Source organism: Cibotium barometz, chromosome 1 (genome assembly GCF_041138505.1).
Source record: "Cibotium barometz isolate CiBa-2024 chromosome 1, ASM4113850v1, whole genome shotgun sequence".
Classification (NCBI taxonomy): domain Eukaryota; kingdom Viridiplantae; phylum Streptophyta; class Polypodiopsida; order Cyatheales; family Cibotiaceae; genus Cibotium; species Cibotium barometz.
In genome coordinates, this window is record NC_141046.1 from 13,396,738 (window position 1) to 13,417,033 (window position 20,296).

The following is a 20,296-nucleotide window of genomic DNA, read 5'->3' on the forward strand; positions in this document are numbered from 1 at the left end:
GATCAATTAAGCTCAAGAGAAATCCAAGGCGAGGGAAGCCAAAGCAAAACAAAGACTCCAAGGGAGAACGCTACAAATAAACATGGCTTCACTCACCTTTCTGGACAAGGATGACTTGGACATTGAACCTACACAACTCAGTGTAAAAGTCTCTACAAAGGAGGGTAGCATGACAAGCATTGCATTAATTGATATGGGGTCAAGTCATAACTTAATTTCCTATTAGATATGGGTAGCCTTAAACAAACCCCCCCCCTACAGGCAACTAATTCACAAGTTCGCAATGTGCATCCATTTGTTACACAAGCAATAGGACTTTTAAATATAAACATCTCAATCAGAAATAATCCCTTGGTTTTGGGAAGGTGTGTGTTATGCTTGCAAGAACCATGGTAGAGGAAATGCTTCTTGGATGATCCTGGATTTGCGCCAGCAACTGCCACATCCAATGGGCAAAACGAGAAGTACAACTCAATGATAGCAAGGACACCATCACTGTGCCATTATGGAGTCCATTGAATAAGGGAAAACATGCATTGGCATATGACATGGAGTCTCCAATGCCATGAAAAATAGAAGGCTTAACAAAAAAAGCATCCACATTGAAAGATCATTCCTCTTTAAGAGAACCAAAGCAAAGGCATCAAAGGTATCCATGCAAAAAACAGTGGGTTTCCAAAGCCCAGCTTCAAGCACAAGGATACTATGAGACACATAAAAACTCAAGGGTATCAAGCAAGAGACAAGGAAATCCAAACAAGGACAAGAAGCTGTATTCCAAGCAAGCCCACACACAACTCAGCATTCAACAGTGGTGGTGGGTCCAAAAAGACTTACTAGCAGCACATGGCTATTATAAAGGAAATGAAATGGTATGGGTACCAAAAACCAATCCAAACCCCAACTTTGCATGTATCTCTAAAAAAATAGAAGAGAGCCATAAGCACAGATGAGACCAAGTCCCAGCTAAATCAAGTGCTAAGAAAGCACCAAAGTTGGTCTGGAGAAAGAAACAAGTTCAACCAAGTAAACAAGGGAGTGCGACACCGCCAATGTCATCCACCAATGAGGAAAATCTGAACCAAGCCGTGGACCAGGGTAAGGGAGACATGCACTCACATGCACAGGAAGCAAAATAGGTTCACCAGGATTCGATGGATTTACTCCTCCACTAGATGGATGTACTCCTCCACTAGATGGATGTACTCCACTAGATGGAAGGAAAAATCAAAAGTTCTCACTCAGAACTTAAGCAGTTGCAACAACAAATACCCACAAGCTCTAAAGTACAACATTGGTTCCCGTGGCAATAAAAAGGAAGGAGGATGACGAGAGGTACCCAGCTCCAAGCAACTGGGTACAAGGTAAAAGGGTATGCTTTTCATGCCGTGAAACATGTTCATTCATTTCACGTGTACACTTCTACTCAGAATGCATAACATATGGCCTTGGAGTGTTTGAACATATAGGAAACCATAGGGTATCAATATTTACATGCATAAGGGTACAAGCTGTTTCACGTCATGAACCGGTTCAGGCTAGTTCACGTCATGTCGTGGATTGCTCTAGAGTGTTTCACGTCATGAAACACTTCAAAATCGTTCATGTCATGAATCGACTCATGCCATTTCATGCCGTGAAACGGTAAAAAACCTCCACAAATCGCAGGTAGACACATGGCATACCTAATTAAGATGGCCGCCAGGGCCATCTTTTTTCCCTTTTTTGTCATTTTTCATTGATCGGCTAGATCATAAATACATCTTTTTTCCCTTTTGTCATTTTTCATTGATTGGCTTCCATTACTTCTTGGCATCATCATCTTTATCATCTTCTAGAGTGCGTTCGTCTCGTCAATGTTCTTCCACACTTGATTGCTTGTGACCATCGATTATTAAGTAGGAGCTCCTTACACACTTTTGATTGTTTCATTTGTTTTCATAAAATCATTGGTGAACCATGGAAACATCTCTGTGCTTACGCACACATTGCCTACATCTGTGTCTTTTCTTGTTTTCATCTTGTTATTCCATCATCACTCAAAGTGACATCACCCACCAAATCTCATCATAAATGCATATGGGAATGGCCCGTGAAATAGCAGTCTGCTATTTCATGGACTCAACTAAAAATCTTGGGTTTGGGGAGAATACACTAATTGTTAAAATTATATTGCTTACACCATAGGCTACCCATCAACACTTATTCACCACTAATAATCGTCACAACACAACCTGCTATTTCACGAATTAACAACTACTCCTTCACAAGTTAAGCCCTTCACATCTCACGCTTTAACCTTTCACACATAACTACTTCACGCCCAGCCATTTCATAGCCTGCTACTTCACGGATTATGCTAATTCCCAACAAACACTAATTCACACACATCCCTTCTTGATTCATTGCTCACCACACTAACACTCTTCCCATCATACACCCATGCATAAAAATCACTAACAAACACATACCAAACAAAAAAAATAGAAAAAGAAAAAGGAGGACCGCGAGCTCCTACCAGTCCCAATGATTGATGTTCTTTTCACATGTTATAGATGGCCTCCTCCGCTACTTCCAAACTAGAGGTTGAGGGGAACCCGACCGTAACTCAGGCCAATACCACAGGGTCACCAGCAAAAAATAGGAAAAGAGCACCATGCGACACCAAGCTCACTTACCTTGGGATGTATGCACAAACAGTCCAAGGTACCCTCATCCACAAAGATATTGAGAAAGCTCACGGGAAGATTATGTTCCAGTATCACAGTTTGGAGTGTTTAAAGACCTTATAAGATATAAATGTCAAAACAAGTTGGAGAAGGTAGGACTTGGCAGAATGGCAGAGGTTCTCCCCAGCACCATCAACCCAACACTGTGTGGAATTTCTGAAGTCTTGACAGAAACACCAAGCAAGGTACAATCACAAAGGCGGATGGATCCACTGAACAGGTCCTCATCATATAAGAAATGATACGGGAATCTCTACAGCTACCCCACCCATATCGACACATTTCCATACAATCAATCAGATGCCCATAGAGGACATGCTGAAGAGGGTTTCCTTTAACTCAAATGGAATGGAATGGAATACGATAATATAAATGATGAAGCAGATAAGAAAGCTTGCAAAGAAATATCAATGCTCATGAAAGTAATCCCAGTGGATAGATATAACATGTTCCCTCTCAATGGCAAAGGTCCATGAGGAGAAACAATGGGACTGGGCTTGGTATATACACCGAGAAATGGAGAATTACCTCAAGTCACACCAATCCAAGGTGTGTAATCCATATCTCCTAACCAAAGTACTCAACCATGTAGCTAATCTTCGCATTCTCCAAGACACGCAAGAGGTAGGGGTACCTCAGGCTGAAGGATCCATGGAGCCATTTATCCTCATTTCAGAAGGGCTACAGCAAGGACAAGCGGTCCTAAAGGAGACTACAGAGCTAGTTCAAAAGCTGAAGGGTAGTAAGAAATCAAAGAAAGGTAAAAAGATGTGGGGCTAGCCTCCAACAATCAGAATCAGAAATGCAGTGTATGGAAGAAGAGGTAGCCCAAGACATCATGTCCTTTCAACAAGTTTTGGAGCAATAAGAAGCAAAAGAAAAAGAAAATATCAGCTTGACAACTCCTTGACAACAAGTGCTGTTCCAAAGTCAACATAGCACACACCCCCTTCCAGCCCTGCTCATATGGTATTTACAAACCTTTCACCACTTTGCGACTTCGTAATCTCAAATCAACCCACCTCCGCAAAGATTGGTTCAACACAGGCTCCAACAGCACAACAATTGCCACAAACAGATGAGGGCAAATGGAATAAAGAGGCCACCTCACAACCACAAACTCAAGAAGCTCAGAATAGGAAGAGAACTGACGAGACTCCAAAGCGAAGCCGAATAGAAGAAGGATCCTTCTTGCATAATCTCGACGTAATTTTAAAGGCAGTCAAGGAATAGGAGGCAAGGCTCCAAACCTTGGAGGACAATAATAGACTAATCAACAAGACCATAGTCCGTACCCACCAAAGAGAATGTGGAGCTCAAGGCAAGATTAGAACAAGCCAAGGTACAACTGCAAAATAAAGTGGCATATACCAAGGAGAAAGAAGAGCAATATACACATCAACTAAAGGAAGCACATGCCACATTCCAAGCAAAGGAAGACGGATATACAGGGCATATCAACGCACTCATTGGAGCCATTGCTAAAGTAGAATAGAGAGTGGTAAGCCTTCAAATAGAAAGAGAGCAACTAAACAAAGCACATGCTGAGAAACTGAAAGCCCTCAATGAGGTGATCACTGCAAAGTTAATGGAGATAGATCAGATGCTGGTTAGCCATCAACAACAGGTGCTTGAGCATGTACACCAGTAGCCAAAGCTTGGCAGAGGAGCGACAAAGGCAAATTGAAGAGGCTAATGTTCAAGAAGATATGTCGAGCTGGCCGCTACTCGAGATGTACAGGAAGCAGCTATCTCGACACTACTCACCACCAAAGACTCTTGAATGCAAGATTTAGAATGTTGGCTCACCCTCCAGCAAAGATCTCAAAGAACTGATTAACTGGATGAATTACACCAACTCATCGAATGCGCCTCGGAGATAGGTTTGTTTTGCCAGTAACTCCTCGGCCCCCTCCTCAGACTCTAACATTGTTTTTATCTACACTAACCCTCTCTCTTCTTTAATACAAAATTAACTTAATCAAAGACCTCAGTTTGGGAGATCTAACCCTAATTCATCATAATGTAGAAAGGGATGCAAACCCAACCATAATAATGGGTGTCCTCTGGGGGGATATAGTTCTAATTGACCTAATTGATATTTTCTTTTTTCCCTTACATCCCATAGTGCTAAACCTTCGTATTTGGTGTCAGGTGATGTGACAATCAGACATCCTAGATGACAGTGATGATAAACTCGACCTGTTTCTACCAGATGATATCCCAATTAAACTGGCCAACTACGAGGTTGTTGCACAAAGCTACCAAGGGATTATTAGCCATGGCTGGACTGAAGTATAAATTATAATACCCATCAGCATCATCTAAACCTTTGAGAATCCACATTATATCATCCTTTTGGTATTATAAAACTTTATCACAATATCCATAAGCATTTGGAGGTTATGCTCACTAACGTGACTTATAATTTTGATGAGCATATAGATATCCTAATATAACCACCAATGATATAATTGACCTCCAAGAATTTATGAAAGTTAACAAGCCTAGCCTACCACCCCCAAGTTCTGGAGAGGTTCAAGAAGAAACACCAGGAACCTCCTCATCTTTTACTTATCCAGTGTTCTCTTCAATCGCCAGTAAGTTATTAAATCCCTTTCGTAGTAGTGTATCTCCTACTAACAAAACTGAGGCCGATTGTATCTTCTCTCACTTCTCTTCTATCCCTGTTGATTTTCCCACTAATACTCTCACCCCCGGGGAGATGTCAGCACCCAACTCTATCTTCACCAAGGCCGATCGATGAGGTATGTGACCATCACCCTCTGGATGATATCCAAGCTGCATAGTATAAGGGCTTCATCCGCGCGCAGGCAACCCACTCTTGAAACCGAAACTCATGTTCAAGGTGCTAATGCAAATCACACCATTTGAGCCTACCAAAAGGATCCTATCGGATACGAGGTAACCATACGTTTTATACCCTGCCCAAGCCCCAACACCAGAATTAGAAGAGCTTTTACCAATGGGAGGTGAGGGGACCTTATGGGAGAATGTGGCTCGTCACACCAAGCTGGCTAATCTGCACTTGGCTGATCTGCTCTGCTGGGGATCGGAATTATCACATTCATGATTAACTATTGTTTCCTGACAGATGGTGCAAACAACACCCAGTGCATACATAAGCTACCTCTCATGAATCTCTCGTTCCCTTAGGACATGGTCATAGCACTCTTAGGTTTCCTACGCTACATGGTCACGTAGCGCTCTTAGGCTTCCTACGTCTTCTGGCTCTAAAGACTCATTATAGGTTTTGTCTTTGGTATTCAACTCATTTTGCACTTTCTCATTTTTCCTTTGTTTTCTTGAGTGGTCCCTAATTTGTTGATCTCTTTGCGATTTCTTGGCTCAAGACACTAACCTCATGAGATGTTTCTATGATTAGCTCCAGGGGTCTCGGTGTTGGAATCGTTTGTGGAAACATCATGATAGGTCCTGCTAGTCTCTCTATTTCTAGTTCGGCATGTAGTATCAAGTCCTATGCTCCACTTAACCTTGATATTTTCTCTCTCAAGTATTCTTGTAGCTTCTTAGGAAGGGGTTTCGTATGCTTGGGTCTCATTTATATCGTCCTTCCACCACTGCCTTCTTCTCCATTTCCAAGATCTCATCTATTCTATCCATCAGGATCAATCCGTCACTACTTTTTGTACCACTTTCCTCATCCAAACACAATCTGAGGTTTTCGGAACATCTTCAATCTCAATGTATCCTGGATCATCCATCGGATTCTTGGTTTCTCTTGTGCCTATCATTCCTATGGGCTTTCAATGCTCTCTTAGATTTTTCCTTAAGTTCTTCTATCGTGAGAATCAACTCATCAGGTTTTCCCACTCCCTGCTCTTCTTTTAAGGTAATTTGAGTAGAGGAATCTAGAACATCCTCAACCTCTAAGCAACCTGGTAGGTCCCTAGGGTCTTTCTCTTTTATTTCCTTTACCACCTTATAACTTTGGGAAGCTATTGTTTCAAATGGTTCCATTGTAGGCTTATTTGGCATAGACCGTGCCTTCCCTTTATTACGGTCCCTACTCTTTCTTGTCTCTTTTTTTCTTTTAGGGGTTTTTGATACGGATAAAATTATGGATAGGGTTGTTTGATCTTGCAATTGCTTGGCATGGCCACTTGTCTATGATGTTCAATGGTATGTCTTTTTTATCATCCATCGAAGATGAAGTCAGAAATGACACACTAACTATTCCCAGCCCCATTGGCAGGTGATGATGTACTCATTAAGGGATTTTAGGTTGTTGGCCAAGAGAGGGTCGTCATTGATCAAGTGATAAATGCCACACTTCATACACCATCTATCCACATGTGGTGGCAACAATATCTACTTCTGGGTTAGCTCTCATTTGGCATTAACCACTCTGTGAGTCTAAAGTAGGTTAGTGGCATTGCCTTGGTGTGTTAATATCCCTTGGTCTTCTATAAGCTCTCGATGCTACTTACATTAGGGTGGTCTCAAATGATGTGTGCTCAAATGTTTGGGTTGGGCCACATGGTGTTTACCACTTGGTGAGTTCCAACTAGTGAGTTTGGATACTTAACATAAAACTCAGGTGAGTTAAGAGGTCATTAATTATTGGCTCGATATCTTGACTAGCCCATAGGAGTGGTTCTTGGTGGGGTTGGTTGAGGAGGTAACAATGGAGGTGAGATATCCATATCACTATAAGGATTCCTAACAACAATAGGATTTCTGCTTGGGTAAGATATGTCGACACCATTGGGAGGTAGCATTGGCAAAGGTTATGGTTGGAAGGGTGGCGGTAAATGTGAGCACTCCCTCATCATTCATGCTGGATTGATTCATGATTTCCGTATCTTCTATAATATCCACACTACTGGTTCACTCTAGCTATGAGGACTAAACATTTATGGGTTGTGTGGTTGCTTCTATAAACACCACACTACGTTAATTCTTGTCTAGGAATGGCTCGACTCTCTCAATCGAGCTTTGAGTACTCCTTCAAGTTCTTTGATTACAACATTTACCATGTCTTCATCACTTTTGGGTGCCTCGGCCTTCTTTGAATCTTGGATTTTGATGATAGGCTCCATTTTCCTCGCTTCACTTGGCCTCGAGGTCCTCACTTCACTTGGCCTCAAAGTCCTATGTTCCAAGTCTATGTTAGATGGGAAAACTCCCCCTATCCCAAATCTTTCCGTCCTTCTCACTTCCTTGGCCACTCTTAGGATGTATGTGTTACTGTCCTCATCCACATATGTTGTGATGACTAGTGGGATGATAACACATGTGCTAGCTAGAGGTGCATGAGAGAAATTACGATTTTCCTTTGCATCTCTCTATGTGTTGGTGATGCTAAATGGGTTGCCTTGGGCATCCTCATATTGGCCTATGTCACCTTGATTGACTCTAACTCTCCTCAAGAAGAATCTGTCAATTAGGTTGAGTCACAATTGGCTTCGTGCAAGATCTTGAGGATTCTATGAGGTCCTTATGCCCATGTTGACACACCTACTAGACTGCGTTGGAGTGTATATATTTACCTTTGGACCTACATAAAAATTGTGTCATGCGCACGAAGTCGGATGAAAACTTTCGGCTTATCTAAGATCTGTGGTTCATGCCCTACATTGACCAATGCTCCAAGAGCACCCTATTATGGTCTCAATGTAGATGGGAACCTTTGAAGTTTCATGATAACCATAGCACTGTAGCACATAGGTTCCATTGGCGATTTGAATGCAAACTTGTTTCCTAATATTCTTACTGATGGCTTGTCTCTCTTCAGTAAGACGCGCTTCTTAAGCTCTCTCATCCCTTCTTGATAATTCACCCATGAATACATGATGTTCACCTAGCTCTGCTCTCACTTGCCGAAGCTCTACAACAAAGTGTTGATCTAGTCTCTTCTATTGTGAAGGACTCTTGGTCTGGTTTTAAACTAGTGTTGTCTGGCATAATAAGGGAGATCAATTCCACTTATCATAATAAGGGGTTGGATTAAGTGTTTTTATGATGGTATTTAGGTTTTTTTAATGGATTTTTAAACATTCATAATGTCTATGTCTTTTTCAAGATTCATAACAAGAAAATAAAAGCTTAAAAAGGAAAGGAAATTCATGCAAAATACATATGCACAATGAAATTATGACTTCTTTTTTATTTTTCCTATTTTTTCGCTCTTTGAAATCCAATCAGATTTGCGATGTAGATGATAAATGGACAATCTCGAAGTTAAATGATCCAAATAGGTCACAATTTGAACCAGTATGATCTTGTTATTTTGACAAGCCCAAGATTGGGTCGACTATCTAAATATGGCAAGTTGGATGTACGATTAGATATGGAAATCGCCTAATAAGAATAGATATGATCTAAAATGTAAACGATAATCTAAGACATTGGGCATAACAACTGCAACGATGGAGTTTGCCTCTTCTAAGCCAGATGCTGTGCACAATCACATGCATATGTTGGCAACCATGTTTTTGGAGCTATTACAATATTCTGTTGTATTGAAATTTGAATTGTCGGCTAGTATATGTTCAACTTATCAAAACATTTCATTGCTCACTTAGTACTTTTGCTCTGTATGAAACATCCTAATGTGTTGATTATGTCGTTTGTGTAGTACCTTATGTGTGATAAAACTTTTAATGAAGTAACTTTAGTGTTTGAGACAAAAAAAGAACATTGATAACTTGAAATCTTGGGAGCTAGTAGAGTTCACAAGCTCTCATGTGGCTTGCATTATACATTGACGTTACTATTAGGCTAGTTTCAAGCATCTCCATGTTAAAGTTGTTATAGCATATCCATGGGCTAGTTGTCAAGCATATCCATGTTAAAGTTGTCATAGGAGGACACATGTCTTTAAGTAAGATGTCATGGAAAACCTTGGGTCTAGAATCCCCTTATAAATGGTGTTTGATGCTTTGTCTCCTTTTAGATTGCAAACACCACTACCATCTTCCTTGTAGGGTTGCTACAATGCGATTGGAAGTCTTTGAGCACAACTTAGTGCATTTTCTTCTCACTCATGCCTAAACGTGATCATGATGGCAAATCATGATGTAGCTTTACATGCACCATGACAAGTTTGATGCTACTTGATGCATTGTAAACATTAGAAGCTAATTGTGAGTTTACCCTTGTGCTAAATCGATAGCTTGGAGGGCATGTGCAAATTGTGTTATGGTGAGATACTACAAAAAAAGGAATGTTTCTTGAGTGTCCACCTCATTTGCATGCAACTCATATGCAACAAGCTACCTTTATCACTTTAAAGCACCTCTCACTGAACATGCCACTTAAGGGCTTGTAGAAGAGCGTTGCATTTCGATGTGTATAGCTCTTCTCTTTGTGAAAATAAGAGCGAGATGCCGATAGATGTGAGAAAAACTCTTCAAGCATGCTCTTAGTAAAAAAAAGAGTGAGATACCTATAGATGTGAACATAACTCTTCTTCATGCGTGCCTTTGGTTGAAAGGTCTACAAACCTTAGTGTTTATCAATGCTCGGAGGAGAGAGAGAGAGAGAGAGAGAGAGAGAGTCGTTCAATTAGCACGCTACCTTAGGCTCAGGCTACATCACAGCATCAAGAGACAATCGTCCGTCTTTCTAGCTCTACATCACCATCTCTGCTACCTGGACTTTGATCTCTCTTTCTGCTGTATCTTACTGTGGATGGTAATCTGCGATCCTTTCTGCACATGGCGCCCAATGACAAGGCCTCCGTCACGAAAGAGCAGAATGACAGGCACCGCAAGGTATGGCACCTCGAAGACCGTCTCCTTTCCTTCAGATCTTTCAATCCGCAGTTTAATTAGGATCGCGATGCCTCAAAATGCTCTGCATCGCTCGTGATCTTGCTAGGTCTAGGGTTTCTTTTTTCTGGGTAGAGTTTCGCGTTAGGTCAGCCTTTACAATTCGTGTTTTCTTTCTGCATAAAGCTTGCTCTCCTCTGAGGCACGATGCAGAGAAAACCCTAGCTGCAAGAAGAAGAAGGAGAAGAAGACGACCACGATGAGCATAAGACGATGGCCATGTCTTTTTCTTTCTTGGAAAAATGTGTTGCAAAAGTAGATTCATCTGATGTTTGAAGGAGTGGAAACGCTAACGCCTGCTTCTTCTTGACAAGGAGGAGTTGAGAAAATTAGGTCAAACTTTGCTTCCATTTGATGCACGATACAGAGAAAACCCTAGTATTCATGGCCTCTTTCTTCTTACGCTGCCATGCTCTTGTTTGAACGAACGATCATTTGCCCTGTTAATTTTTACATTTTTTTTGCATCGTCCAGGTCTTGGAAGGGCTTATGAAGCTGCCGGAAAATAGAGAGTGCGCCGATTGCAGAAGCAAGTATGCCGTCTTTGTAGCTTTCCATATCTGGTTTCATCATTTGTATGGTGACTGTCTGCACAAAACCTGCAAAATTTTTGGGTTGCATAGGATGTTGATGGAGAAACTCTTATTATACAAATGGTTAAACATAACCCTTAATTGTAGTTCTATGAAAGAATGAAAAATGTGCATCGTTTTTTGCATTAGTTACATGGTTGCATTGCCAAATTATGCATGTTTTTTGCAATAATAGTCGAGATTCATAGTTCAAATTGTGCAGCCCAATGCCTATTTGATAGGCAGGGTCAAATATTGGAGAGAGAACCTTTATGTTTGATCCACAATCGGCCTCATGACACATACTTATCTCATCTCCACATAGATGAGATCCCACAAAGAGTCGTTTTTCACATTTGTTGTAGAGTACAATGGTTCTAACTGTGGCTATATGAGTCTGAAACCTTGTGGAAATTGCATGGTTGAGGAAGGATTAGCGCTCATTAGTGGGTTGCAAATAGATCCGTTGTGGATAATCCGAGTCAGTCAGAGAATCATGAGGTTGGATATGATTAACCTCTTAAGAGGAAAAGTTGTGTGGCTGCCTCCTTACATCTATACACTTTGGAGTGTGTGAGAAATTAGAATGCATATGGTGAGAGGGTTGCGCAGAGAAGGAATAAGTCAAAGAGGGATGTAGGCTAAGCTACCTTATTATTCTTTTTCGATTTAACATTGATGCATGTTAAATTTTTTTTACAGGGGGCCAAGATGGGCAAGTGTCAACCTGGGAATTTTCGTATGCATCCAATGCTCCGGGATTCATCGTAGCCTTGGCGTTCATATATCAAAGGTGCCTACCTCTTTGAGCAGTTATGTGCTACTTGTTATCTTTCGTATTTCTCAAGTTTTCAATCAAGAGCTTATCCATGGTCCTTACTTTAAAAAGTTTTGCTGACATGAAGGGCCAAGGATTAGGATTGCTCTGATTTGCACGCACCAATTTACATCACAACGTGCATTTATATTACATCGGAAGATGTATTTATGTAGTTTTGAATTTTATTAGGGGTTACTGAGGGTGGATTGTATTGGAACTGATATCACATTGTTAGTAGTGTTGTAGGATTTTAGGTATTATCAAATAGAAAAAGTCTTCACGGCTTTGATATTGGGGCTATATAGATGAGTTTGGGAAGTCTGGACTACTTGTAGCCCTTGTTTCCTACTCTTGACCTCTTGCAGGCCTTGTAGGGACATAACACCACAAGAGGGAAATTTCTGAAGCGGGAGGCCAAGAGGAAAAGTTTCTCTCATGGATCTTGTGTTAGAAATTGTGCATCTCAGTGTATTTTGGGGAATGCCTATTTATGGGTTTTATCCTATTTTTCTTTCTTTGTAGTTGGTCATGGGCAATCGGCCAGCTCCCTAGCATCACTATACAAAGGAGCCTCCTCTATTTGTTTGATCTCTCTCTCTCCTTTGCTCTCCCTCTCTCCTATGTTTTGCTTTTGCATTGTGCAACTTTATCATGGTATCAGTTGCTTAGGTGACCGGCACTTCAAGGCGGCGGCGGCAAGTTTCCTTTCTGGAAGAAGTTCGGGATTTTAGGAGCAGAAGAAGGCTTGCATTTTTGCTACATCAATGGATCTACCTACTTTGTGGGTGTTTTCCGGCAAGTTTTGGTGGACTGTTTGCTACTGTCCAGCCCCTTTCTCTCTCAGTTTTGAGAGGGGGCTGTTTGTTCCTTGTACCTCGTTCTGTTGGAGAAGTGTTGGAGATTGGTTGGGGAGTGTTCAGATCATTAGTGGCACAAAGGCTTGCTTGCAGAGGTGTGCTATTGCCGTGGATATGGGTTCCCTCTTGGAGGAGGCATCTATCCTCGTTTCTCAAGAGTAGGTATGGTTCCCTCCTAGTGGACATGATCAAGCACTTGCTATAATGCAATAGACAGGATGGTGTCACTGCCACTCTTCTGGAAAGCAGGTTCGTTTGGCCAAGGATTGCAAGACCAAAGGTACAGCCCAGGCCAAGACCAAGTTTTCAAAGACGGGCAGTGATCATATACAGGATGATTACTTTGGTACTTCTAGTGTCCCCAAGGCTACAAAAGCCAAGGAGGACCTGGATGGTGAGCTTCTATAGTTATATAGATAGTCCTCCCCCATGTGCTTCCAGCCAAGAGGAGGCTTGTGGGCGGGACAGAGCTCCATTTTTTGGTGCATGGGATTCGTGAGTCGAAGTTCCAAGCATTAAAAATATCTGGCGACACAAGTTCATTTTGGAGCTATGGATTGGATGTGTTGCATGTCTATTGCTTGGTGTAGCAGAGATTATGGACTGGATGTGTTCTAAGTTTATTGTTTGAGGTTTTTGGGACGTGATGTGTTCACAGTCCACTATTGGGGATTATTGCGCAGTGGCGCATCATTTTATTCTTGGAGTTCATTACACACTTGTGTGGAAACTCGGAGCCAAGCAAAGTTCCTTGCTGTTCATGGTGGCATTTTGTTTCAAGGAAACAAGTTGATAGGTGCTCTTTCTGAGTTGTATCTGGTATTACGCAATATTGGAGTGTCCATGGTTGCATCTTCATCAACTTATCTTCTTTAGACTTTGCACACACTGAGCTGCAGAGGGGGTGTTAGAAATTGTGCATCTCAATGTGTTTTGGGGAATGCCTTCTTTGTTCACTTGTTCAATTGTCTAACCTATTCACAGGCACATGCTCTACACCATTTGCTGGCTAATATCGCCATTGTAAAAGCCTCGTGCTACATAACATGATGTTCATTGTCTGATGTCTCTCTCTCCTTTGTTCTCCCTCTCTCCTATGTTTTGCTTCTGCATTGTGCAACTTTATCAGCTTGAAACTAAGGGTCTGTGTCATGGCCCTGTGAAAATGGAGCAGGACAAGTGTGGGCATGGTGGTTGCAGGGTCAGAATATTTTATGATTCACATGGGGGGTGCCCGGACAGTGTTTAAAGATGTGTGGACAACCCTAGGTGTGAAGGGGGAACATTAAAACATTAACTTTTAATGTTTATTAAAGTTGCCCCTAGGCCTTAGTGGCCCTAGGGAACTTATTAAGTTGGGGCCCTAGGGATTAACTTGGGAAGGAGGTTTTCTCTCTCTTCACTCTCTCTCCTCCCTTTTTGGGGAGTCGTGTAGCAAAAGGGGAGGCTTCCTTCATGCGCTTGAGTTCCATCGTGGGAAAGCTGAAGAGGAGGAGAAGGCGGCTGTTTTGCTGCAGGGTGCTGCTGTTTTTCTGAAGGAACCAGCCGTACAGCACTGTACGGCCAGTGCTGGACACTCTCTCTTTCTCTCTTTCTCCTCTGCTGCTGGCGGCGCATAGGACAGTTGCTGTTTGGGGCTGCGCAGAAGGCCTGTGCAGGCTGCACAGTTGGTTTTTCAGCAGGTACACCTGGTACGGCTGCCGTACAGTGTACGGGCAGCCTGGTACAGAAGGTACAAGTGCTGCAGGTGGTGTAGACAGGTGCTGGACAGGCCTGTGTACTCTGATTCAGGCTGGTACAGAAGTGGACAGCAGGCTGTTTTTGCAAGTACAACGCCTGGCACGCATCCCGAGGCGGTACAATCAAGTACAGTGCTGATTTTCAGATCTGTACTTTCAAGGACAGCATAGGAGTGAGCATCAGGAGGAAGATACAGGCAAGTGCAAGCACACGTGTGAAGCAGGATTGTGGGTTCAAGTGCCTGCAGGCACAGATTAGTGCTGTTGCTTCCTCCAGAGTTGTTTCACGAGCTGAACTTGGTAAGCCTTGACTCTGTTCATCTATCTCTCTTTCTGTTGCTTGATGTCTGCTACAGGTATGTGTTATCTGGCTCCTTGTGAGAGGAGGAGTATAGCAGATTGACAAGAGATTAAGACAGGGATTGAACAGCATATGTATGTTGAGCAGAGAAGATGTATCATGCTTATGAGTTATGCCAGATGTATGCCCATGGCTGGCCTGCTTTGTGAACTTGGCTGATCAGAGGGAGGCACAGTGTGTTGCTTGAAGACACAGATCTTTGTGCATAGATCCTCTGTGCTGAGAAGGATTTGTGGGCAGTCAGATTGGACTACAGGTGTAAACTCTTGGCTGGTTTTTGTTTTGTACTCAGCCATACATATTATTTTAATGGAATAAAGAAATACCGCAAGGGGCGCCAAGCTTTGGGGCCAACAGGTGTCGTTGTGTTTTCAGATTTGGGCACTCTAGCTCCAATCTGTGTTTTGTTTATCATCTAGACTACAAGTGGACGGGTGTTAGCTCTTACCGCACTCTGGTTTTCTATCAGAGGCCGGTTTCAAGGTTCCGTTGCCGGGACCAATCATCAACTTTCTGAAGGGGGTGAGCTCGTGGTTGTTTTGGAGAAAGCCATCGCTGAAAATTCAGCAATCATGTCTGATACAGAGGAAGAGTACTTCTATCATGAAGAAGAAGAGCAAGAGACTTCTCCTGAAAGAGATGTATCTGAGGATATTTTTGCAGGAGAACAGGCTGCAGATGTTGAGCCTTATGAGGATGTAACACAGCCAGAAGATGTGCATAGTAAAGAGGATGATGATGCTCGGTTCAAAGATCGCTTGGCTGGTGTTATGGATACTTTTATGCAGCTCACACAGAGCGAGAGATTTGCTGAATTTATGAGATCTCGCACAGAGCCCCGCACAGAGCCCCAGAAAAAGAAGAAGAAGGTTCGTTCGAAGAATCTTTCTCATGGTCATAGTGGTACCACTCCACAGGATCCATCTCCTGCCCAGTTTCCGAATATGCAGCATGCTTTTGGTGCTAACCCACAGAGTTCCTTCTATGGACAGCCACCTATTCCTCAGCAGAACATGCATCCAGGTTATTTTGGTGGTGGCTCAGTGTTTCAATCCATGACTGGGGGTTATCCTCAGGGAGGCATGGGTATGTATGGGCCTTTTGGAGCCAATTTTCAGCCTGGCATGCAAGGGAATATGTATGGTGGTATGCAGTCCGGTATGCAAGGAAATGTGTTTGGAAGCATGCAACCTGGGATGCAAGGCAATATGTTTGGTGGCATGCAGCCAGGTATGCAGCATGGAATGTATGGAAACATGGCTGGGATGTATGGTATGCCTGGTGTTGGAATGGGAAATGTTGACCCAATGATGGGTATGAATGTTGGGGGCGGCAATCTCACGAAACCACTTCCATATGATAATCTAACGCCTATGGGAAAGGCGAAGGATTACAAGGAAGGGGGAGCTGCAGTGAAGTTTGACACTTTCAGTGGGGCCAAGGATAAATTGAAGGCACTTACCTTTTTACAGCAGTTTGATGCTGCTTTTTCTGGTGGGAATTACACAGAGTCCTCAAAGGTGAGGAAAGCTGCCACTTTTCTCAAGGGCAATGCTTTGCAGTGGTGGTCTACTCTTCTTTTGCAGGGCATAGCACCCACCACATGGGTCCAATTCAAACAGGTTTTCTCTTCTGTATGGCTCACATCTACATTTGAGGTGGATGTTATGACCGCATGGCACAAGCTGGATGCTTCAAAGTGTGATAGTTTGGAGGATTACAACAAGAAGTTTTGGGAAGCTCTACTCCCAGTGACTTCTTATCGTGCCGTGCCATTATCTGAGCAGGTAGAGAAGTATTGTTGTGGGCTGCCCAAGGAGGTACGAGATTACTGTATAAAGACAAGAGTAACGAACATGTCATAGATGATTGAAAATGCTATGACAGCCAATGCGTTACTCACAGGTGGTTCATCTGGGTTTAAAGGCAGTAAGAAATTGGGCAAGAAAGCTGAAAAATTTGGGCATGCTTCTCGAGATGCTAAAGGGTCTACAGAGACAAAGTATAAGAAGTTGCCAATGCCCAAAAGGACTTCTGAGGAAAGACAGGCTTTGAGAGATGCTCAAAAGTGTTTTTACTGTACTGAAGAGGGGCATATGTCATTCAATTGTCCCAAAAGAACGTCCAAAAAGGACCCTGACAATAAAGGAGAGCCCAAGCCAAAGAAACAAAAGCCTTCTGCAGGCTTAGTTCCTGATCTTGTGGGGGAGCAGCTAAGTGGTGAAGCTACAGAGTTGTGCAGGGCATGGGGCAAAGTGAGAGATCAGAATGCTTTGATCTTCTTTGACACAGGTGCTAGAGCCAACTTCATTTCACCAGATTTGGCTAGCCGATTGGGGATTCGCGCAGAGGAGATGGGGCCGTTACATGAGGCAAATATGGCTTGTCCAGGGTATGCAGAACCCGTTACTCCTATCATTGGGAAGCTTCGGCTTCATTTGCAGGGTTATGTGGACAGCGAGGAGTTCTTCATCATGCCTTTGGATGGCTGTGATGTTTTGTTGGGGATGCCATGGTGCCACAGGGTACATGCGGTGGTGGATACTTACAATAGGAAAATTACTCTGACTCATAGAGGGAAAGAGCATGTATTGGATGTAAAACTCAAAGGGGAATCTGTTCCTATTGTATCCGCTTCGGCGATTTCATCAGTAATGAAAAAGCATCTTTCCGCGTACTTGATTTATGTAAAGGATGCACAGGATGATGAATCTAAGTCTAATTTGTCAATGTTAGATAAGGACAGGGCTGATTTCTTAAGTGGGTTTCAAGACTGTTTTTCCGAGTCATTGCCAGGAGAATTACCTCCTGAGAGGCCAGAAGATCATGCCATAGATCTGATTCCTGGTAGTACTCCACCGAATAGACCGCCGTATCGTGTTAGTGCAGCCCAACAGGAAGAGATTATGAGTCAGGTGCAGGAGCTATTGAATAAGGGGTTGATTCAGCCTAGCTCATCACCCTTTTGCTCACCTGTGCTCTTAGTGCAGAAGAAGGATGGTTCTTGGCGCATGTGTATAGATTACAGGGCGCTGAATAAGAATACCATCAAGAATCGATTCCCCATACCGAGGATTGATGACATATTGGACCGCTTACAGGGCTCCACAGTTTTTAGTCGTATTGACTTGAAAAGCGGGTATCATCAGATACGCATTAGGCCTGAGGATGTGCATAAGACAGCATTCCGAACCACGTTTGGGTTGTATGAGTTCTTGGTTATGCCCTTTGGTTTGACGAATGCGCCTGCCACATTTAATAGAATGATGGACAGGATTTTCAGGCCTCATAGAGAGTTTGTGGGCACATTCTTTAATGATATGATTGTGCATTCACAAAATGAGGAAGAGCATAGAAGGCATTTGGCCATTGTGTTTACAGAACTCAGAAACCATAGATTGGTGGTTAATGGCAAGAAGAGTGAGTTTTTCTTGCAGGAGATACATTTCTTGGGGCATATTGTGTCTGGTCATGGAGTCCGTATGGATCCAGCCAAGGTAGAAGCAATACTTAATTGGCCAGCTTTAAGGACCGTGTATGATGTACGCAGTTTTCTAGGCTTGTGTTCCTATTACAGGCGTTACATACGGCACTTTGCTGAAATTGCTTCGCCTCTTCATGCTTTGACGAAGAAATCAACTCCGTTTAGTTGGGCTGATCGGGAAATTACAGCATTCAAAAAGCTCAAAGAAAAGCTTACTTCGGACCCAGTATTGGTGTTACCGGACCTCCGAAAGGCTTTTGTTGTCCAGTATGATGCATGTGGAAGTAGCATTGGTGCAGTTCTCATGCAAGAGGGACATGTGATAGCCTATGAGAGTAGAGTTTTGCAAGATGCTGAGAAGCATTTACAGGTGTATGAGAAAGAGATGTTGGCTGTAATTCACGCTCTTTCTACATGGAAACACTACTTGCTTGGGGCTGATTTTACTGTGCAGACAGATCATCAGACCTTGCGTTATTTCCTCACGCAGACTAAGCTCTCAGAGAAGCATATGCGTTGGGCAAACTTTTTGTCAATGTTTCACTTCCAGATTGTGCATGTGGAAGGCAAAAAGAATGTAGTGGCAGATGCTTTGTCACGCAAGCCACAGGTCTCTGCAGTTTCACTTGCTTATCATCATGAGCTTGATGAAATGAAAGAGCAGTATGCCCATGATGAGGATTTTGAAAAGTTGTATGATCAGATGTCTGAGGGTCAGCGGCATGAGCATTACACTCTCAGAGATGGATTTTTATTGATGCATGGCAGACTGTGTGTTACCAGGCCATTGCGACTCAAGGTTATGATTGAAAGTCATGCTCCACCGTATGCAGGTCATAGAGGTATTGACGCTACGGTCAAAGCAGTGGAGACTTTCTTTTATTGGCCAACCTTGCGAAGAGATGTTGATGCCTTTGTGAGGCAATGCATCGTATGTCAGAAGGTAAAGTTTGACCGTCAGAAGACACCAGGGTTATTACAGCCTTTACCTATTCCGGATAGACCTTGGGAGAGCATTGCCATGGATTTTGTATTTGATCTTCCACGGACACAAACGGGAAATGATGGCATCTGGACTATCATATGCAGGTTCAGTAAGCAGGCACATTTCATTCCCGTGCGGAAGACAATTAAAGTGGATCATATGGTGAAGTTGTTCATGGCGAACATCTTCAAGTATCATGGCTTGCCTACGTCTATCATTAGTGACCGTGATCCACGGATGACGAGTTTGTTTTGGAGAGGGTTGTTTGACAACATGGGTACAACTCTCAAGTTTTCATCGTCATTTCATCCACAGACAGATGGTCAGTCAGAAGAGGCCAACTCTACAGTGTTGGATCTTCTCAAGTGTTATGTGTCAGAGCACAAGCAACAATGGGAAAAGTATCTTCCTCTAGTGGAGTTTGCATATAACAACACTGTACATAGCTCGACAGGCAAGGCGCCTTTTGAGATTGTAGAAGGAGGGAAGAAGGTACCACCCATTTTGCATACAAAGGATAAGATCTTTGAGGCTGATCAGTATGTGGAGAGCTTGGATGAAGCTTATCGGAGAGTTAAGTTGGCCCTCCAGAAAACTCAGCAGAAGCAAAAGAAAGCCGCAGACCGTCACAGACGTGATTTACAGTTTGCATTGGGTGATTGGGTTCTTTTGCGTTTTGAAAAGGCTAGACTCAAGAAGATGAAGGGTAAAGAGCGCTTATTCCCTAAGTTGAGCATGCGATATTATGGGCCTTTTCAGGTTTTGGAAAAGATTGGTGAGGTAACCTATCGTTTGAAGTTACCAGATCACTGGAGGATTCACAATGCTTTTCACGTGAGTCTTCTTCGACCTTTCCGTGGGGATGTGCCTGAGGATGTATCAGATGAGGCTCAGCCGGAAGTTGAGGAACTTGATGAGGTTCTGCTTCCAGA

General features: G+C 42.9%; 1 protein-coding gene across 1 annotated transcript in view; it reads left to right on the forward strand.

The window, feature by feature from the left end:
• The first annotated feature begins 10,166 nt into the window (after positions 1-10,166).
• LOC147641621 (ADP-ribosylation factor GTPase-activating protein AGD5-like) overlaps positions 10,167-20,296 on the forward strand; it is an 80,852-nt gene continuing 70,722 nt past the window's right edge. Inside the window, exons 1-3 of the mRNA XM_086794861.1 lie at positions 10,167-10,489; positions 11,021-11,079; positions 11,821-11,911. Of these exons, the coding sequence (XP_086650987.1) occupies positions 10,433-10,489; positions 11,021-11,079; positions 11,821-11,911 (207 nt within the window). The 5' untranslated portion in view covers positions 10,167-10,432. The remainder of the gene's footprint in view (positions 10,490-11,020; positions 11,080-11,820; positions 11,912-20,296) is intronic.